At 48.8% G+C, this 12,762-nt stretch overlaps 1 protein-coding gene across 9 annotated transcripts in view; it reads right to left on the reverse strand.

Annotated features, from left to right (window-relative positions):
• Positions 1 to 6,463: 6,463 nt before the first annotated feature.
• CEP350 (centrosomal protein 350) overlaps positions 6,464 to 12,762 on the reverse strand; it is a 76,711-nt gene continuing 70,412 nt past the window's right edge. For 8 of the 9 annotated variants that reach the window (XM_062004284.1, XM_062004276.1, XM_062004279.1 and 5 more), the window contains one exon: positions 6,464 to 10,481. In XM_062004284.1, the coding sequence (XP_061860268.1) occupies positions 10,317 to 10,481 (165 nt within the window). In that variant the 3' untranslated portion in view covers positions 6,464 to 10,316. The remainder of the gene's footprint in view (positions 10,482 to 12,762) is intronic. The other variant, XM_062004285.1, reaches the window with a different exon arrangement.

A 12,762-nucleotide genomic window follows, 5' to 3' on the forward strand; every position in this document is an offset into this window, starting at 1 on the left:
TTGCGGCGCCCCCTCTCGGGCGCGCAGCGGCGCTGCCGCGGCACCCCCTCACGTCACTGCGCGGGGGGACACGGACCGCGACACCCACCCAGGCGGGGCCGGGGCGAGGTCACAGCTGCCGTCCCTCCCAGGGACACTGCGTGCAGCGAGACCGTTCTGAGAGAGCAGGGAAAGGCAAAGCTTGGCGGGGGGCTGCGCTGGATGGTCTCTCGAGGCCCCTTCCAGCCCTTGAGTTGTGTGATCCTGTGATTCAGCCCCAAAGCCCGCGGTGCCGGCCACTGTGGTGATCCCTGAGGGCAGCGCTCGGCTGGACGCCCTGTTGTCAGGCAGCGTCAGCAGGCACCGTGTGCTAGGAGACCCCACGGGGCAGGGGCCCCAGAGACCCACCTGCCTTCTCCCCAATCCTGCTGAGGTTACACAGCAAAGATACCCAACGAGGCCCCCAAATCCAACTGCCTCACCCCAAAACAGCAGCCCTGCACCCCAGGCGGCCCCGTGTCCCGCCACAGCCTCCCAGCCAGCCACGCCGTGCCACGGCTCACGCACGCACACACGTCACTGGCCCTGGGACTAAAGATGCCCGTTGTTTGGTGCCCCAGGGCAGAGCTGGGCAGGATAAGGGCCCGAAATCCAGCACTCCCCACCCCCTGAGGGCAGGGGCCTGTGGCACTGGGGCTGCCCATGGCTGCTGAGGGCTGGTTGTTGGCTCTGTCCCTAGGAAGGCCATTACCCATGCCGGGCCCCACCTAGGTATTTTTTAGGCAGACTTGCCATGCTAGAAAAACAAGCCTGCCAGAGCCAAGCCTTGCCATGGCAGGAGAAGGCAGGGGCCTTCACATGGGTCACAGCTCTGGAGGAGCTTTGGGGCTCCCCAAAATGGTCTCTCCCAGGGGACGTGACTCTCATGAGATGGCTGCCATGCATCTTCTGGGGGCCCAGGGTGGTGCAAATGGGACAGAACATGGTTTGCTGCATCCCTGCCAGCTGTAATTAAATGCTTAAGGGATTAATATGCTTCGCTGTCTGAGGAGGAAGAGAGTTGCAGCCCAGCTGGTGCAGGGGTGCAGGGCTGCTTTGGATGGTGGTCCAGGGCCCTTGCCCAGGATCACTGATGTTTATCAAGCTGGTGATTAAAAGACAAAAAACCCTGTGCACAGGGATGTCATCACTGTTATTTTACCCTGGGCTGAATTCCTTATTTTAAGGACCCATCAGTCTGATCAGGTTATCACAGTGAAGGAGGGGTGCTCAGGCATGATTAATTGCCAGCATCCTCCCAGTCTAGCTCACCCCTCCCTCCCAGAGAGCCCAAATTCCTCTAACCTTTGCTTTAGATGTAAAAGCCTAAGGCAAATGGGAAAGAGTCTACATCCCAGGGCTCTGGCTCCTTTCGAGGTGAGCCATACCATTGCTCATCTGACAAAGCCCCGGGCTGGAGATGCTCTGGCTTCCGGACAACAGCCAGAGCTGCAGGTGCTGCTGACCACCCTGCTGCCAGGCCTGCACATCCTGTCCTCACAGCTCCCCAGGGAACAGCCTCCTTCAGTGGCAGAGTGTGTGGCTTTCCCAGACTTGCCCAGAATGCCTTTTTTCTCTTTAATGATACTGCAAATCAAGAGATGAGGCTTTTCCTCCGCCTGAAACTGCAAAGTGATGGATTTCTATTGCAGAATGCCCTGAGACATGGCCTGGAAAGCCAAAGATGAAGTTGAGACTTCACAACCCCTTTTAAGATGAAACTGATAATAACTAAGATGATTTAGGGGGAAAAAAAAAGCAAGAAGCAGTGCAAGTCTGGGGAGGTTTTAGAAATGCTTTCCCAGTGCTGCCTATGTTTTTGACCTCGCTTGCTTTGCACCCCGTCTGCAGAGCCGGGATGCCTGGCTGCTGAGAACCCAGACAACCCCAAAGACCAGCTTTAGGCTCACTGGCACATTTAGGAACCTACTTCTTGGGGTTTTTTTCCCCACAGCAAAGCCTTCAGCACCTACCTTTGCATCCTTAACTTTGGGAAGAGATGTGTTTCACACCTACGTAGCAAGGTGCTCAGTAGAGGATCCTGTGCTGCACAAGTCACCCTGCAGCAGCTCAGGTGGCTTTAGTTCATTAAGCTCCCAAATCTTCTCTCCCAGACTAACAGGCAGCAGGAATCTCCTTGAAGTCTTTGAGGTGTGGGCTGAGAGCCTCAAAGCTGTTAAGATCCCATCAAAATCATTTAAGCTCTGCAGAACTTGTCTGGTTCACCCAAAACTGATCACTTTCACGGGTACAAAGAGCTACTCTGATGGCCCCTGTGCTGGGTCAGAGAGGAGAGGAGGAAAGAACAGTTAGGTTTTATGTGTTCAGCCCCTGAAGTGCTGGAGAGGAATGCACCTCAGAATATGGAGAATGGCTTTTACTGTCCATTTCTAAAAGCGTGAATCTGGCTGCAAAACACCAAGGTAAGGCAACCCAGGACCTTCTTGCTTCCTTTCAGTTGTAAAGGTTCGGGAACAGGGAGATCCTGAAATGGACTTTCTTGAAAATTAAAGAACACATTCCTACCTAATTGTGTGATTCCAGGAACTGACTCCAAGAAAAACACGCAACCAACACAAGACTCATGATACAATCACGGCAGCCTCGTCACCCAGCCCTGCTGTTTTGGAGGCTGCTCAGAGAAATTTGCATCCAACTCCTCTGTGAGCACCTCGGAAATACCAATTGTATGGGAGGCTTGACCATTTTCCCCTCTCTCTGCTTTCACAGAGTGATGAACTCAGTGAAGCCCTCCTTGATCTGGACAGCATCACTTAAAGCATGGTCCTTCTCTAAATAGTAACAATAAAAAGCCTCTTTTCCCCCATTCTCATCTCCAAATAGCCTCAGAGAGTGAGTGAAAGCTGTGCCACCTCCCAGGCTGCTGAAGTGGGGTGGGACACCAGTGCAGGTGGCATTTTGTCATGGAGGCACCGGTCACACCACCACTGAGCCAGTTTTGGATGAGACCTTTGGCAGTGATGCACCTGCCGGTTTCCCTGTGTTTGCCCAGACAGGGAATCACTCACAGAAGGGACATGAACTGCTTCCCACACCCTGCAGGGACTCTGCTGGCCTCACGTCTACAAAGGTCAGGAAAGCCCCTTGCAGCTCCTGGTGGCAGCTGGGAATTGCTGACTACATGAGACAGGCTGGGTCAGATATAATTCACTTCTACCTTTGAAGCCCAACCGGCCCATATACCAACAGATGTAGGAGAAGGCAGCATGCAGGGTGCCTTCTCAGGATGTGATAAATGTGTCATTTATGTCTGCAGAGAGGCTACAGCAGCACCAGCCCCTTTCTGCAATTCACCCTCTGCTGATTCAGCCCTCCTTGAAAGGATGGCAGCAATGCTGCCTTCGCTGTTTTGGAGGGACACGGGGGGACTGAGGGGAACTGGTGCTGCCTTTGGTATGCCTGGGTAAGCAATGTTTTACCTGCAAATTTAAGATCAACTTAAAGCCATAAATCATCACCATGACCCAGGATGCACAGAGGAGATGTTTTCCACTCCAGCTCATCTGCCCAGCTTCCAGGAGCAGATTGGAGAAGGCCACGCCACCCAGATTTGTCACATCATTATTTGGCAGCTGATTTAATTGCAGCACATGAAACTGAGAATACCACATGGATGACAACAGAGCACTCTTGCCATGGCACTAGCCCTGCAACGTCAGCAAGGTCTCACCTACCAAGGCCTGATGTGAGCAGTCCTGGCTCCATCACCTCTGCAGAGCAACATAGCAGGACATGGATACTGGATCAGGCTCCTTGACCGAGCTCCTCAAGCCAAGCAACACAAAGGGTAGGATCCCCTGCAGCCTTCTTTATTTTGCTGGAATAAAGGAAAATAAAATCTCTGGGATACGCCCCAGAACTCACATTAATTCCACCTCTAGCAAACTCACAGACAAAAGCCCAGCTGGAGTCAGCCTACATTTCACAGGGTGGCAACAAGTCAGCCTGCAAGAGGAAGGCACCTGAAAGGAACAGCAGCGAGGCTACGCAGCCCAAGGGACATGGCAGATTTTGCACAGCTGCAGCAAAGGGCTGGAAAACTAGCACCAAGAAAAACATTCAGAGTGGGAACCAACCAGACCTGCTCCGGGCCATGCTCACACAGCACACCTGGCAGGCGCAAGAAGGTATCTTTACCCCAAATGTGGTCCCTGTGCCCCACTCCTGCCCAACCCTCACTCCCCCAAATTGAACCGTTGCCTCCTGACAGCTCTATTCTCCTCCTTTTCCCCAAACTTCTGCAGGACCTTATTCAGGAAGAGGGGAGAAGGCACAAGGCTAGGGCTACAGGCTTTGCTTGCTCCAGTTCCCAGACCTCATGAGGTACCTTTCCCTCCCCCACAGGACCCGCATCCTGGTGAGCGCTCAAAGCTTTCAAACCCCATCACATCTCATCTGCATTCCTGCCCTCCAACAGCCCGTGCTCCCGGCTGCATGCCAGCAGCTGGGCACCAGCAGCTGGGCAGCCTCCCTCCCCTCCTTCCTGCATGCTGAAGGGAGCTGCCAGCATCCAGCAGCTCCCCACTGGCTCCTTTTCTTCTGAGGGCTGTGGCAATGACAGGCTGGATGTTGCAGAAGCCCTTGTGCTGGGCAGGGCACAGCGAGGGCTGGACCAGAGTCAACATTTCAAGTGCTCCGGCACTCTGCCAGGCATTTCAGGACGTGGGATAGCTGCAGCTAGCACTACCTCCCTAGGGAGAAACCTGAGAGTGGGTAGCACCCGGGAAGGGAGGCACCAAAACCACCCCACTCTGATCAGTGTGCCATTGGGAAGCAGTTGCATGCCATTGCCCAACCCAGGAGTTTCACCAGCTCCAGCAGTGAAATGGCTGTTGAAGGCAACCGAGGGTTCTGGGAAGACTTGCACAAACACCACTGTAGAGAGTCAGTGCCAAAGTGAAGCAATGTAGACTTGCAAATGATTAGAGCCTTCATCAAGCTGATTACTGGCTGATCCTGGTCAAGGACAGCAGAAGCAACGCAGCAGTTTGCTGTGTCACTTGCCAGAGTGCCATGGCAGTGTTCCCATCGCTGGAGCCCTTTGAAAGGAAAGTCAGGTCTTCAGCCAGAGAACCAGAGATCCATTGTTTTTTTTTCCAACGTGAAATGCACTTAAAGCCACTTCCAGCTGATCACTGTGTGAAAACACAGGACTTGGGGAGCAAAACTGCTGCAGAACGAGGAAAGCAGCAACACGGATGTTCTCCTGCTGCTCAGTAATGAGAACATTGAGGCTGCAGCACCACTTTGTTTCTGCCCTTTGGACATCAAACGACTCACCGCTGCGCTGGGGCTGGTTCAATGCCTCAGCTCAGGGGCTGTGATGTGCTCTATCTGCTCCAGGGCTGGGCACGGCCTTCCCAGCTCGTTGTTGCTGGGGGCTGCTCCTCCTGCACAGTGGCACCACAGCCAGGCTGCTTCCATGATCCAAGTCCTCCCCTGGGATGAAGCACCTCTGCTAAGGAAAGGCAAAGAACAGATCACTGCTCAGCACAGAGCAATGGGTTTGTTCACACTGGTCTCCTCCATTCGGTGCACGTGCTTCTTCCAAGCAGAGATGAGTAGACTGGCACAGGAGTAGACTGGCACAAAACTCAGTGCTGGGTTTTGTAGACATCTGTAGTAAATGGAAAGCAAAAACTTTCTCTGGGGGGCTGTACAATAAATGGCATCAAACCACAGCAGAGGTACAGGAGCAGCAGTGGCTGCAGGCACTGAGAAGGCTCCATAAACATTTTTGTCTTACACATTTCCCGCTGCCACTCGTTTGCCACGCGCCCACACGCCTGTGTTTTGGCACCACAACTGTCGGCCACCCTCTTACAGAGCTCTGGGACCTTCCACATGTCAGAGCAGGGTGGGCTGTGTGTGGGTTTAGGATTTTTTTTTTTCCTGGAAAGGAAACAACCAAGATTTAGAAAAGTTCCACCAATACATAAAGTCTGCACGGAGCAACATTTGCCCCCTGGGTGAAGTGATGGGTGCTGGTAACAGCAGCTATGTAGAGCTGTAACTTTGAAGCCTGAGGGATGTGAAAGATTACTCAGGCTCTGAAAAAGTTAATTCCAACACTGTTGTTTAGCATAAAAATAGCATACCCACCCCAATGTTCTAAACCACGGGTATTTGAAACCTATTTTAACAAACACGTGCAAGGAGTAATGTTCCTCCTGCAGTGATTATGCAATGCTATTTTCCGCTTTGGCTGTTATCAACATGGTTGTAACAATGAGGACATTGTAATAACGTTACCATTATAATTAAGGCAACTCTAATGGGATTTTGTAGACTGTGATTGGCATCCCAAGTACAGCATCAGGCAGAAAGGGGACCGGAGAAGGGACGAATCTGCAGGACACCTTCAGAACTAGCAACCATTTGGGTAATTATAAAGCTCCATTTTGGAAAGAATCAGCAAACAAGATTAATTTATAAATCAGTTTATTTACAGATTTTGTTCTCTTAAAGTACATTTCAGTTACCAAAGATATTTACACTGGTGTACACAGGGACCACCCTGGTTATTTTACAGTTCTTAATTACAAAACAAAAAACCCCAACCCCAACCAACCCAACCCCTCCACACCCTTGGGTTCTGTCTACTGTGCAAAGCTGCTCTGGATGTGAACATTAGCCAAAACTGGCCCAAACCCCAAGTGATCAGGTTATTTACACGTACACAGTAACTGGGTTTTTCTTTTCAGCATCTCCACGACACAGTACAGAGGGAGATGGAGCCTCCCCAGAGGCGGCTTTGCAATATCCAAAGGCTCTGCAAAGTCACAGAAAACCCCTAGTAAATGCAGGTTAATTACAGTATTCCTCTGTCAGCTGTATAGAATTTTGCATTTAATGTTTAAATTACAAATAAGTTCAAATAGTTTGCTTTTCTCTGTTTTAGCTGATTTGTAAACACTTCAGATGCACTAAATACCTTACAAGATTCAACTGTTTCTCTGATGAAAAGTACTTTATTTTCCTAATATTCTTAAGGTAGCAAAGGGATATGAAAGTCGGAACCAAACGCGGTTCCTTGCAGAATAGTCACTTCAAAGGTCTCTGTCACTGTGCTACTGAAGATCTTCTGCAGGTACACACTTATTCAAGTATTGCAAAAAGCTAAGGCCACTTTTTCAAGAAAGGAAAGTGAACAAGATGGGATTTTTTCAATCCCTCGTTCCACCTCACGAGCAACAAGAGCCTTTTCTGAAAGGCAGAAGTACTGATGTTCCCCAGCTCGGCTGAGGGAGCATCCTGCTGTGGGAAGGACTCGTGCTCCTTGTCCTCACAAGCCTGTCTCCTCAGTGATGACAGGCACTGCCCCAAACAGCTCACAGGGCTCAGGAACACATCTCAGCCTTCAGATCTTCCAAGGTGGTTGCACCAAGGTAATCAGGGCCCAGAAATATCATCTTGTTCTTATAATGGGAAGGTTGGGGAGAGAAATGGAGAACTCAGCCTCTGTTGGTGAGGCTCTGAGCTTCCCCATACCGCCTCGATTCCAGCCATGACTCAGACGGACCACTGCTCCACCGTGGTAATCATCAGCCCACAAGTACTCAACACACTCCAAGCTTTAAGTATACCCTCAACTCAAAGCAACTCAGCACACTTGAGGTATTTGAGCAGATAGTTCACATACACTCAAAGTCTTTTGAGGGTTGCTCCTAGCAAGGACTGCTACCAAAAATAAACAGTGATGTTTGCAAAGGAATAAAGACATTACTTAGACACAGCTTCCCTCTGTCCAAACAGATGTAGGAACAGTTCCTGCTTCTCTCGAGGGTACTAAGCTAGCAGCAAGACAACAGGCATACCATCTCCAATGGCCTCTGGTACCTCAGCAGGTCAGCTGTACAACCTCCTCCCTGCTGGTGGACAGGCCAGAAAGCCTTAGGGACGCAGGGCAACCTTCTCCACACCAGTCACACTATCTACAGAACAGAAGCCGTCTTTGTTTCTCTGATACTCTGGCTCAAACCTACACTGCAGGTTTCTGCCTTCTTTCCTTAATTGCTACCTACAAAAACATCTATCCTCTCTATTGAAAATACACTCAGGAAAGGGGATCTGAGGTGGTGACCCAATCAGTGACACCATGCTGGTTAAAAGTAGCAGCTTTAGTTTGCTTCTATCTTAAGCATTCAAGAGTTTTCTGGTTTAGCATTGTGACATTTTACACAGACAAGTGAATCACTTGGGAAAAAAACAAAGCTGAACAATGCTCCACCAAGACCATTTGACTTCCAGCCAGCCAGAAGGGCCACTACTGCAGGACAGACATGCACATGCCCATGGGAGGTGTTCCTATCCACCATTACTTCCTCCTTGTTCTTTCACTCATTAAGCTCCTATGAATATGGCTCCCCATTCATTCATTCACAAGCGAGGTGCTGGCCATGCTACATCTGAGAATCTGCAAGGACCTCTGACAAATCCAGTGCTGTCCCTGAAGAATTACCAGCTGAGTGTCATTGTGCAAAATGCAAAGATTCCAATGATGTACGGATTTTTTCTGAACATTATGATGGAAAAGAGAGAGCAGACTGGAGCAGTAGCAGAGGTATGCACAGCAGGAAGCCCAAGAACCACGCAGGTGAAGGAAAGGTAGCGATCTCCCTGCCACGCCTATTGTGGGCTGCAGCATCTTTGAGGCATCTCTGAGGGCTTCAAAGTGTCTTTCTGCACTCCAGGGTGTCTGGAGAACCTGACTCTCCTCTGTGTCTTGTCCCAGGTTAGCAAACAGGGACATCCACTCTTAAGGCATCAATGTTCAACCCCAGATTGTCTGCGTTCCTCCATGAAAAACACAAGAACGGGAGGGACAAGGTAGGAATGAACATTCAGCAGAAGGACACTGCATTTGAACCCAGCACCAAATCAATCATGTAACAGCTGCCCACAGCCTAGAAGTTCTGGGAAAGGAAAGAAATAGATGGAGCAGGGAAGGTTCACATCATTTTTCACCTCGTCCCCTCAACTCTTCGTTTTCTTTGAACCGGTGTGGTGAAACTCTGTTTCTAGTCCTGCCTTTGACATTTGGTTCTTACCTTCCCCCGCTGCTCCAGATCTCCCTCAAGAAGCTGGAGGTTTTGTGCAAAGAACACGGGGCTCTGGAATTTTCCAGAACAGATGCTTTCTCAAGTTTGGCTGTCTCAAAACATCAGACAGCACAGCCAACCACACAGGACACTCTCCTATAACCCACTTAATAAATTACCTGAAAATAAATAACATCCCCACAAGCACAAACCATGCAGACACTCAAGCACTGGACGCTGCTTTCTTTGGTGAATACGATCTGTTCTCTGAATCGTTCAAGTAACAGCTCCTCCGGTTTCTCAGGTGACAGTAAGGGGAGGAGGCTGAAGGACTGAAGGCCAAATTTTTGTGAGGAAACATTTTCCACTCCTGCATGTCTTGTGCCTGAGAAAATCCTGAGTATCCATTATCTGGGAGCAGCTGGTGCTCCAGGAAGAGAAGAAGTGCTTGCTACACAGTAGGAGGAAAATTGTCCACGGGCTCATCTCTCACGCTTGACTTTAGGCGGCCTTTTATCTTGCTCCACATCGGCACTGAAGCAAATTAATAGGAAAAGCAGCAAGAATTCTTTACTTGAATGCAGAAAGCAACATCATCTAATTTCCCTGGACTGGCTGGTACCAAACTTGGTACCACATCACAAAAGAAAGATGAAAACCAGCTTCAAAGAGAAGGGAATTAACCGGGCTCTGGAGCAGAAGAAACTGATGCACATTGCTAGGGCTGTAGGAGAAGAGGTGTTCAGATTATAACACTGTTCAGTACAGTATGTCTCCGTTTAGAACTAAAACCTGATCAAACTGTTTCTTCTCCAAATTAATCATATTTCTAGAGGCAAGTCGAGTTCTGACAGCGGCCAGCCATGCCAGTCAAACAGCCAACAGCTCAACTTAATCCAACCCTTTCAGAGCGCAAGCTGAACACTTCAAAGCCCCAGGCTGTGGCCCCAGACATCTGCTGACAGCTGTGTGGCATAACCACATCAGCACACAAACAGTCTTGAGCACTCCACGAGAGCCTCGAGTGAGGGATCAGCCTGTTCCAGACAACAAATTCAGCGCCAGGTCTCTAGTGGCAACAGATGTAAATGCAGGTTCCTTTACTCCCACCTTGACTGCCTTTAAACCCCACGTGTGGAAGTCTGGCAGCAGTGCTTGCAGGGTGGAGAGGAGGCCAGGAACCAGGAAGGCCCCTGACTCAGTGGTTATGCAGCTGTGAGCTTATTTTCAGCACTGTCAGACGAGCAGCAGTCTCCGCTGTTTCTCATTTATCTGGTTCAGCACGTCCACAGTGTCTCTGATTAAGGCCTCAAAGATCCCATCAGCCAACTGCATCTTGACACAGAGCTCATCCTCGTCATAGTTCACCCACTGTGCTTCTTCCTCGTGAAGTTCCTGCACCTTGGAGGGTAGAAAGGAAAAAGCAATACACAACATTACAATTTTGTTGCTGTAGGATAACAGCCCCTGCAAATTTCCAGAAAGAGTCCAAATCAGTGTGCAGCTGCCAATAACATTATCTGTCTTTAAAAGAGATTACAGGAAATGCTAGTAACAGCAAAATGAACACAGATCCATTTGAACCAGGGTATTTCACTCTATGAACACTTTCTAACTCTCACTGTAGCATCCATTTTAAAGCATTTCATATTCCTGCACAAGTGTTTCACTTGAAAGAACTCAGTTAATGGGGTATTCTTGGCCAAGAGTAGAAGCCACATTAAAAAAGGCCCTAATTGTGTACTTCAAGAAGCTGATTCCACGCAGTTTAAATGGGTAAGAAATCATGCAAAGGCCTTGAACAAGGGAAGGAGAAGGAAAGACTTAACTGCAGTACAGTTCATTTGAACAAGGAGTAGAAAACCTAAAGGAAAGAACTAACTTCTCCAGTTCTTCTGGATAGGAAGATAAAATGTTGACATGTGCTGTATGACAGTACCACAACTGGTTGGCACAGAATACTCCATGCTTTGTTGGATTTGGCAGCATTATGACAAATGGAACTTTGTATTGTTACAGCTGAAAGAGTTAACTCAGTGAGTAATAATTTCTTTCTATTTCTAAACTGTTGACAAACAAAATCCTGTTTTACCAATCACTGGCAAATGGTGTTTTACTAACAGACATCATGTAATTTCTCTGGGCTGGCTGGCACCAAGCTTGGTACCACATCATAGAAGAAAGCTGAAAACCAGCTTCACAGAGAAGGGAATCAAATGGGCTCTGGATGCACACTGTTAGGGCTCCAGAAGAGGTATTCAGCAAATCAAATCTCACCAAGAGTCTCTCTGAACTGGACACCTCCAATTAAACTTATTATACATTTATCTCAGTGACCATTCAATATTACAGATATTTCCCTAAAAAGCTCAAACTTTTGAGACAAAAGGGAGTGTAAACATCACTTATTTCAATTAACAAAGAAAACCTGCTGAAAGTTCTCTCTCTGCTCAGCTTCATCAGAAAGCTCCTCTGACTGTAAGTCCTACATAAATCCAAAATACATGTAACAATGCCCACGTAGATAAGTGGGCCAGACACATAGACACTGCCGAAACACAGTTAAAACATGCTGAAAATCCACTAATACAGTATCAGTATGTAACAGAGTTGTTACCTAAAGACAGTACAGGAGCCATAGCCCCAATGCCCTCCCTCCCTCTTTTCCCTGAACTTAAACAACCCAGAAACCTGCCTGTTTTGAAGGTGGCAGGTGCTGTAGCATCATGATGATTCAATAACCTGAAGAGAGTGTGAAGCCCCAGAACAGGCTGCTATGGGAACCCCAGAGAACCAACACCACTGCAGGGTTTGCAGCCATTCATAAGACCTCAGTTACACATGGAGTTTCAGCCTGACAGCTCCTTTCTCCTGTTTGTAAGGGAGCCTGGGGAGATGGGCAGGGATCTTATCTTGCAAACAGCTTTGGAAGAGCCACACTATGTGCTTAACTCCACTTTGTCACAGCCCTGTTTCCCACAGAGCTGTCAAAGATGAGGTGTTCACAGTTTCATTATCCTTCTTACTAATAAGGAAGAAGCAACAATATTGGCAATCAAACTGAATGAATGTTGTAGGTGAAAGGTAACTTAAATTGAATGCTAACAAGCAGTAGATAATTGGCTGTAAATTTGCATGGGGGTGAATGTCTGAAAACTAACTTCTGAAGCTTGCTGCCTGTAACTGGTGTGTGCTGGGTTTGACAAATCCTGGACAAGAGCAGCATGTCACAAGTTCTCCCATCGACAGAGAGGCAAAACACCAATGTGGAGGCTGGTTGTGTGTCTGCATCACAAGAGTAGTTAGCTGAGGAAAAGCAAGAGATAGGGGTGTCAGGAAAAGAAGAGATGTTGCCAAAAAGAAGGGTTGCCAAAAAAGCTGAAGTGGTCTAGGAGAGACATCCAAAGGGAGAAGGTGAAGACCTTGGCTGGAGGAAAGACCCTGGAAATGGGAGAAGATCCTGGAAATGAAGCAAGTGGGTGAAGGCAAATACCAGGGGACAGCCAGGGACCTTGAATGATGACATCCAAGACTGGTAACCAGGAGCACCTGCACAATACCAACGGGTGTGATTTTCTGTCTGACTCTCCCAGGCCAGCAAAGACCTGGAGACCCAGTGAATGTAACACTGGGGGTAGGGGGAAGCAAGTGAGTAAAATAATTAAGCAGGTTAAAGGATGTG

This window comes from Colius striatus, chromosome 10 (genome assembly GCF_028858725.1).
Source record: "Colius striatus isolate bColStr4 chromosome 10, bColStr4.1.hap1, whole genome shotgun sequence".
NCBI classification, from domain to species: domain Eukaryota; kingdom Metazoa; phylum Chordata; class Aves; order Coliiformes; family Coliidae; genus Colius; species Colius striatus.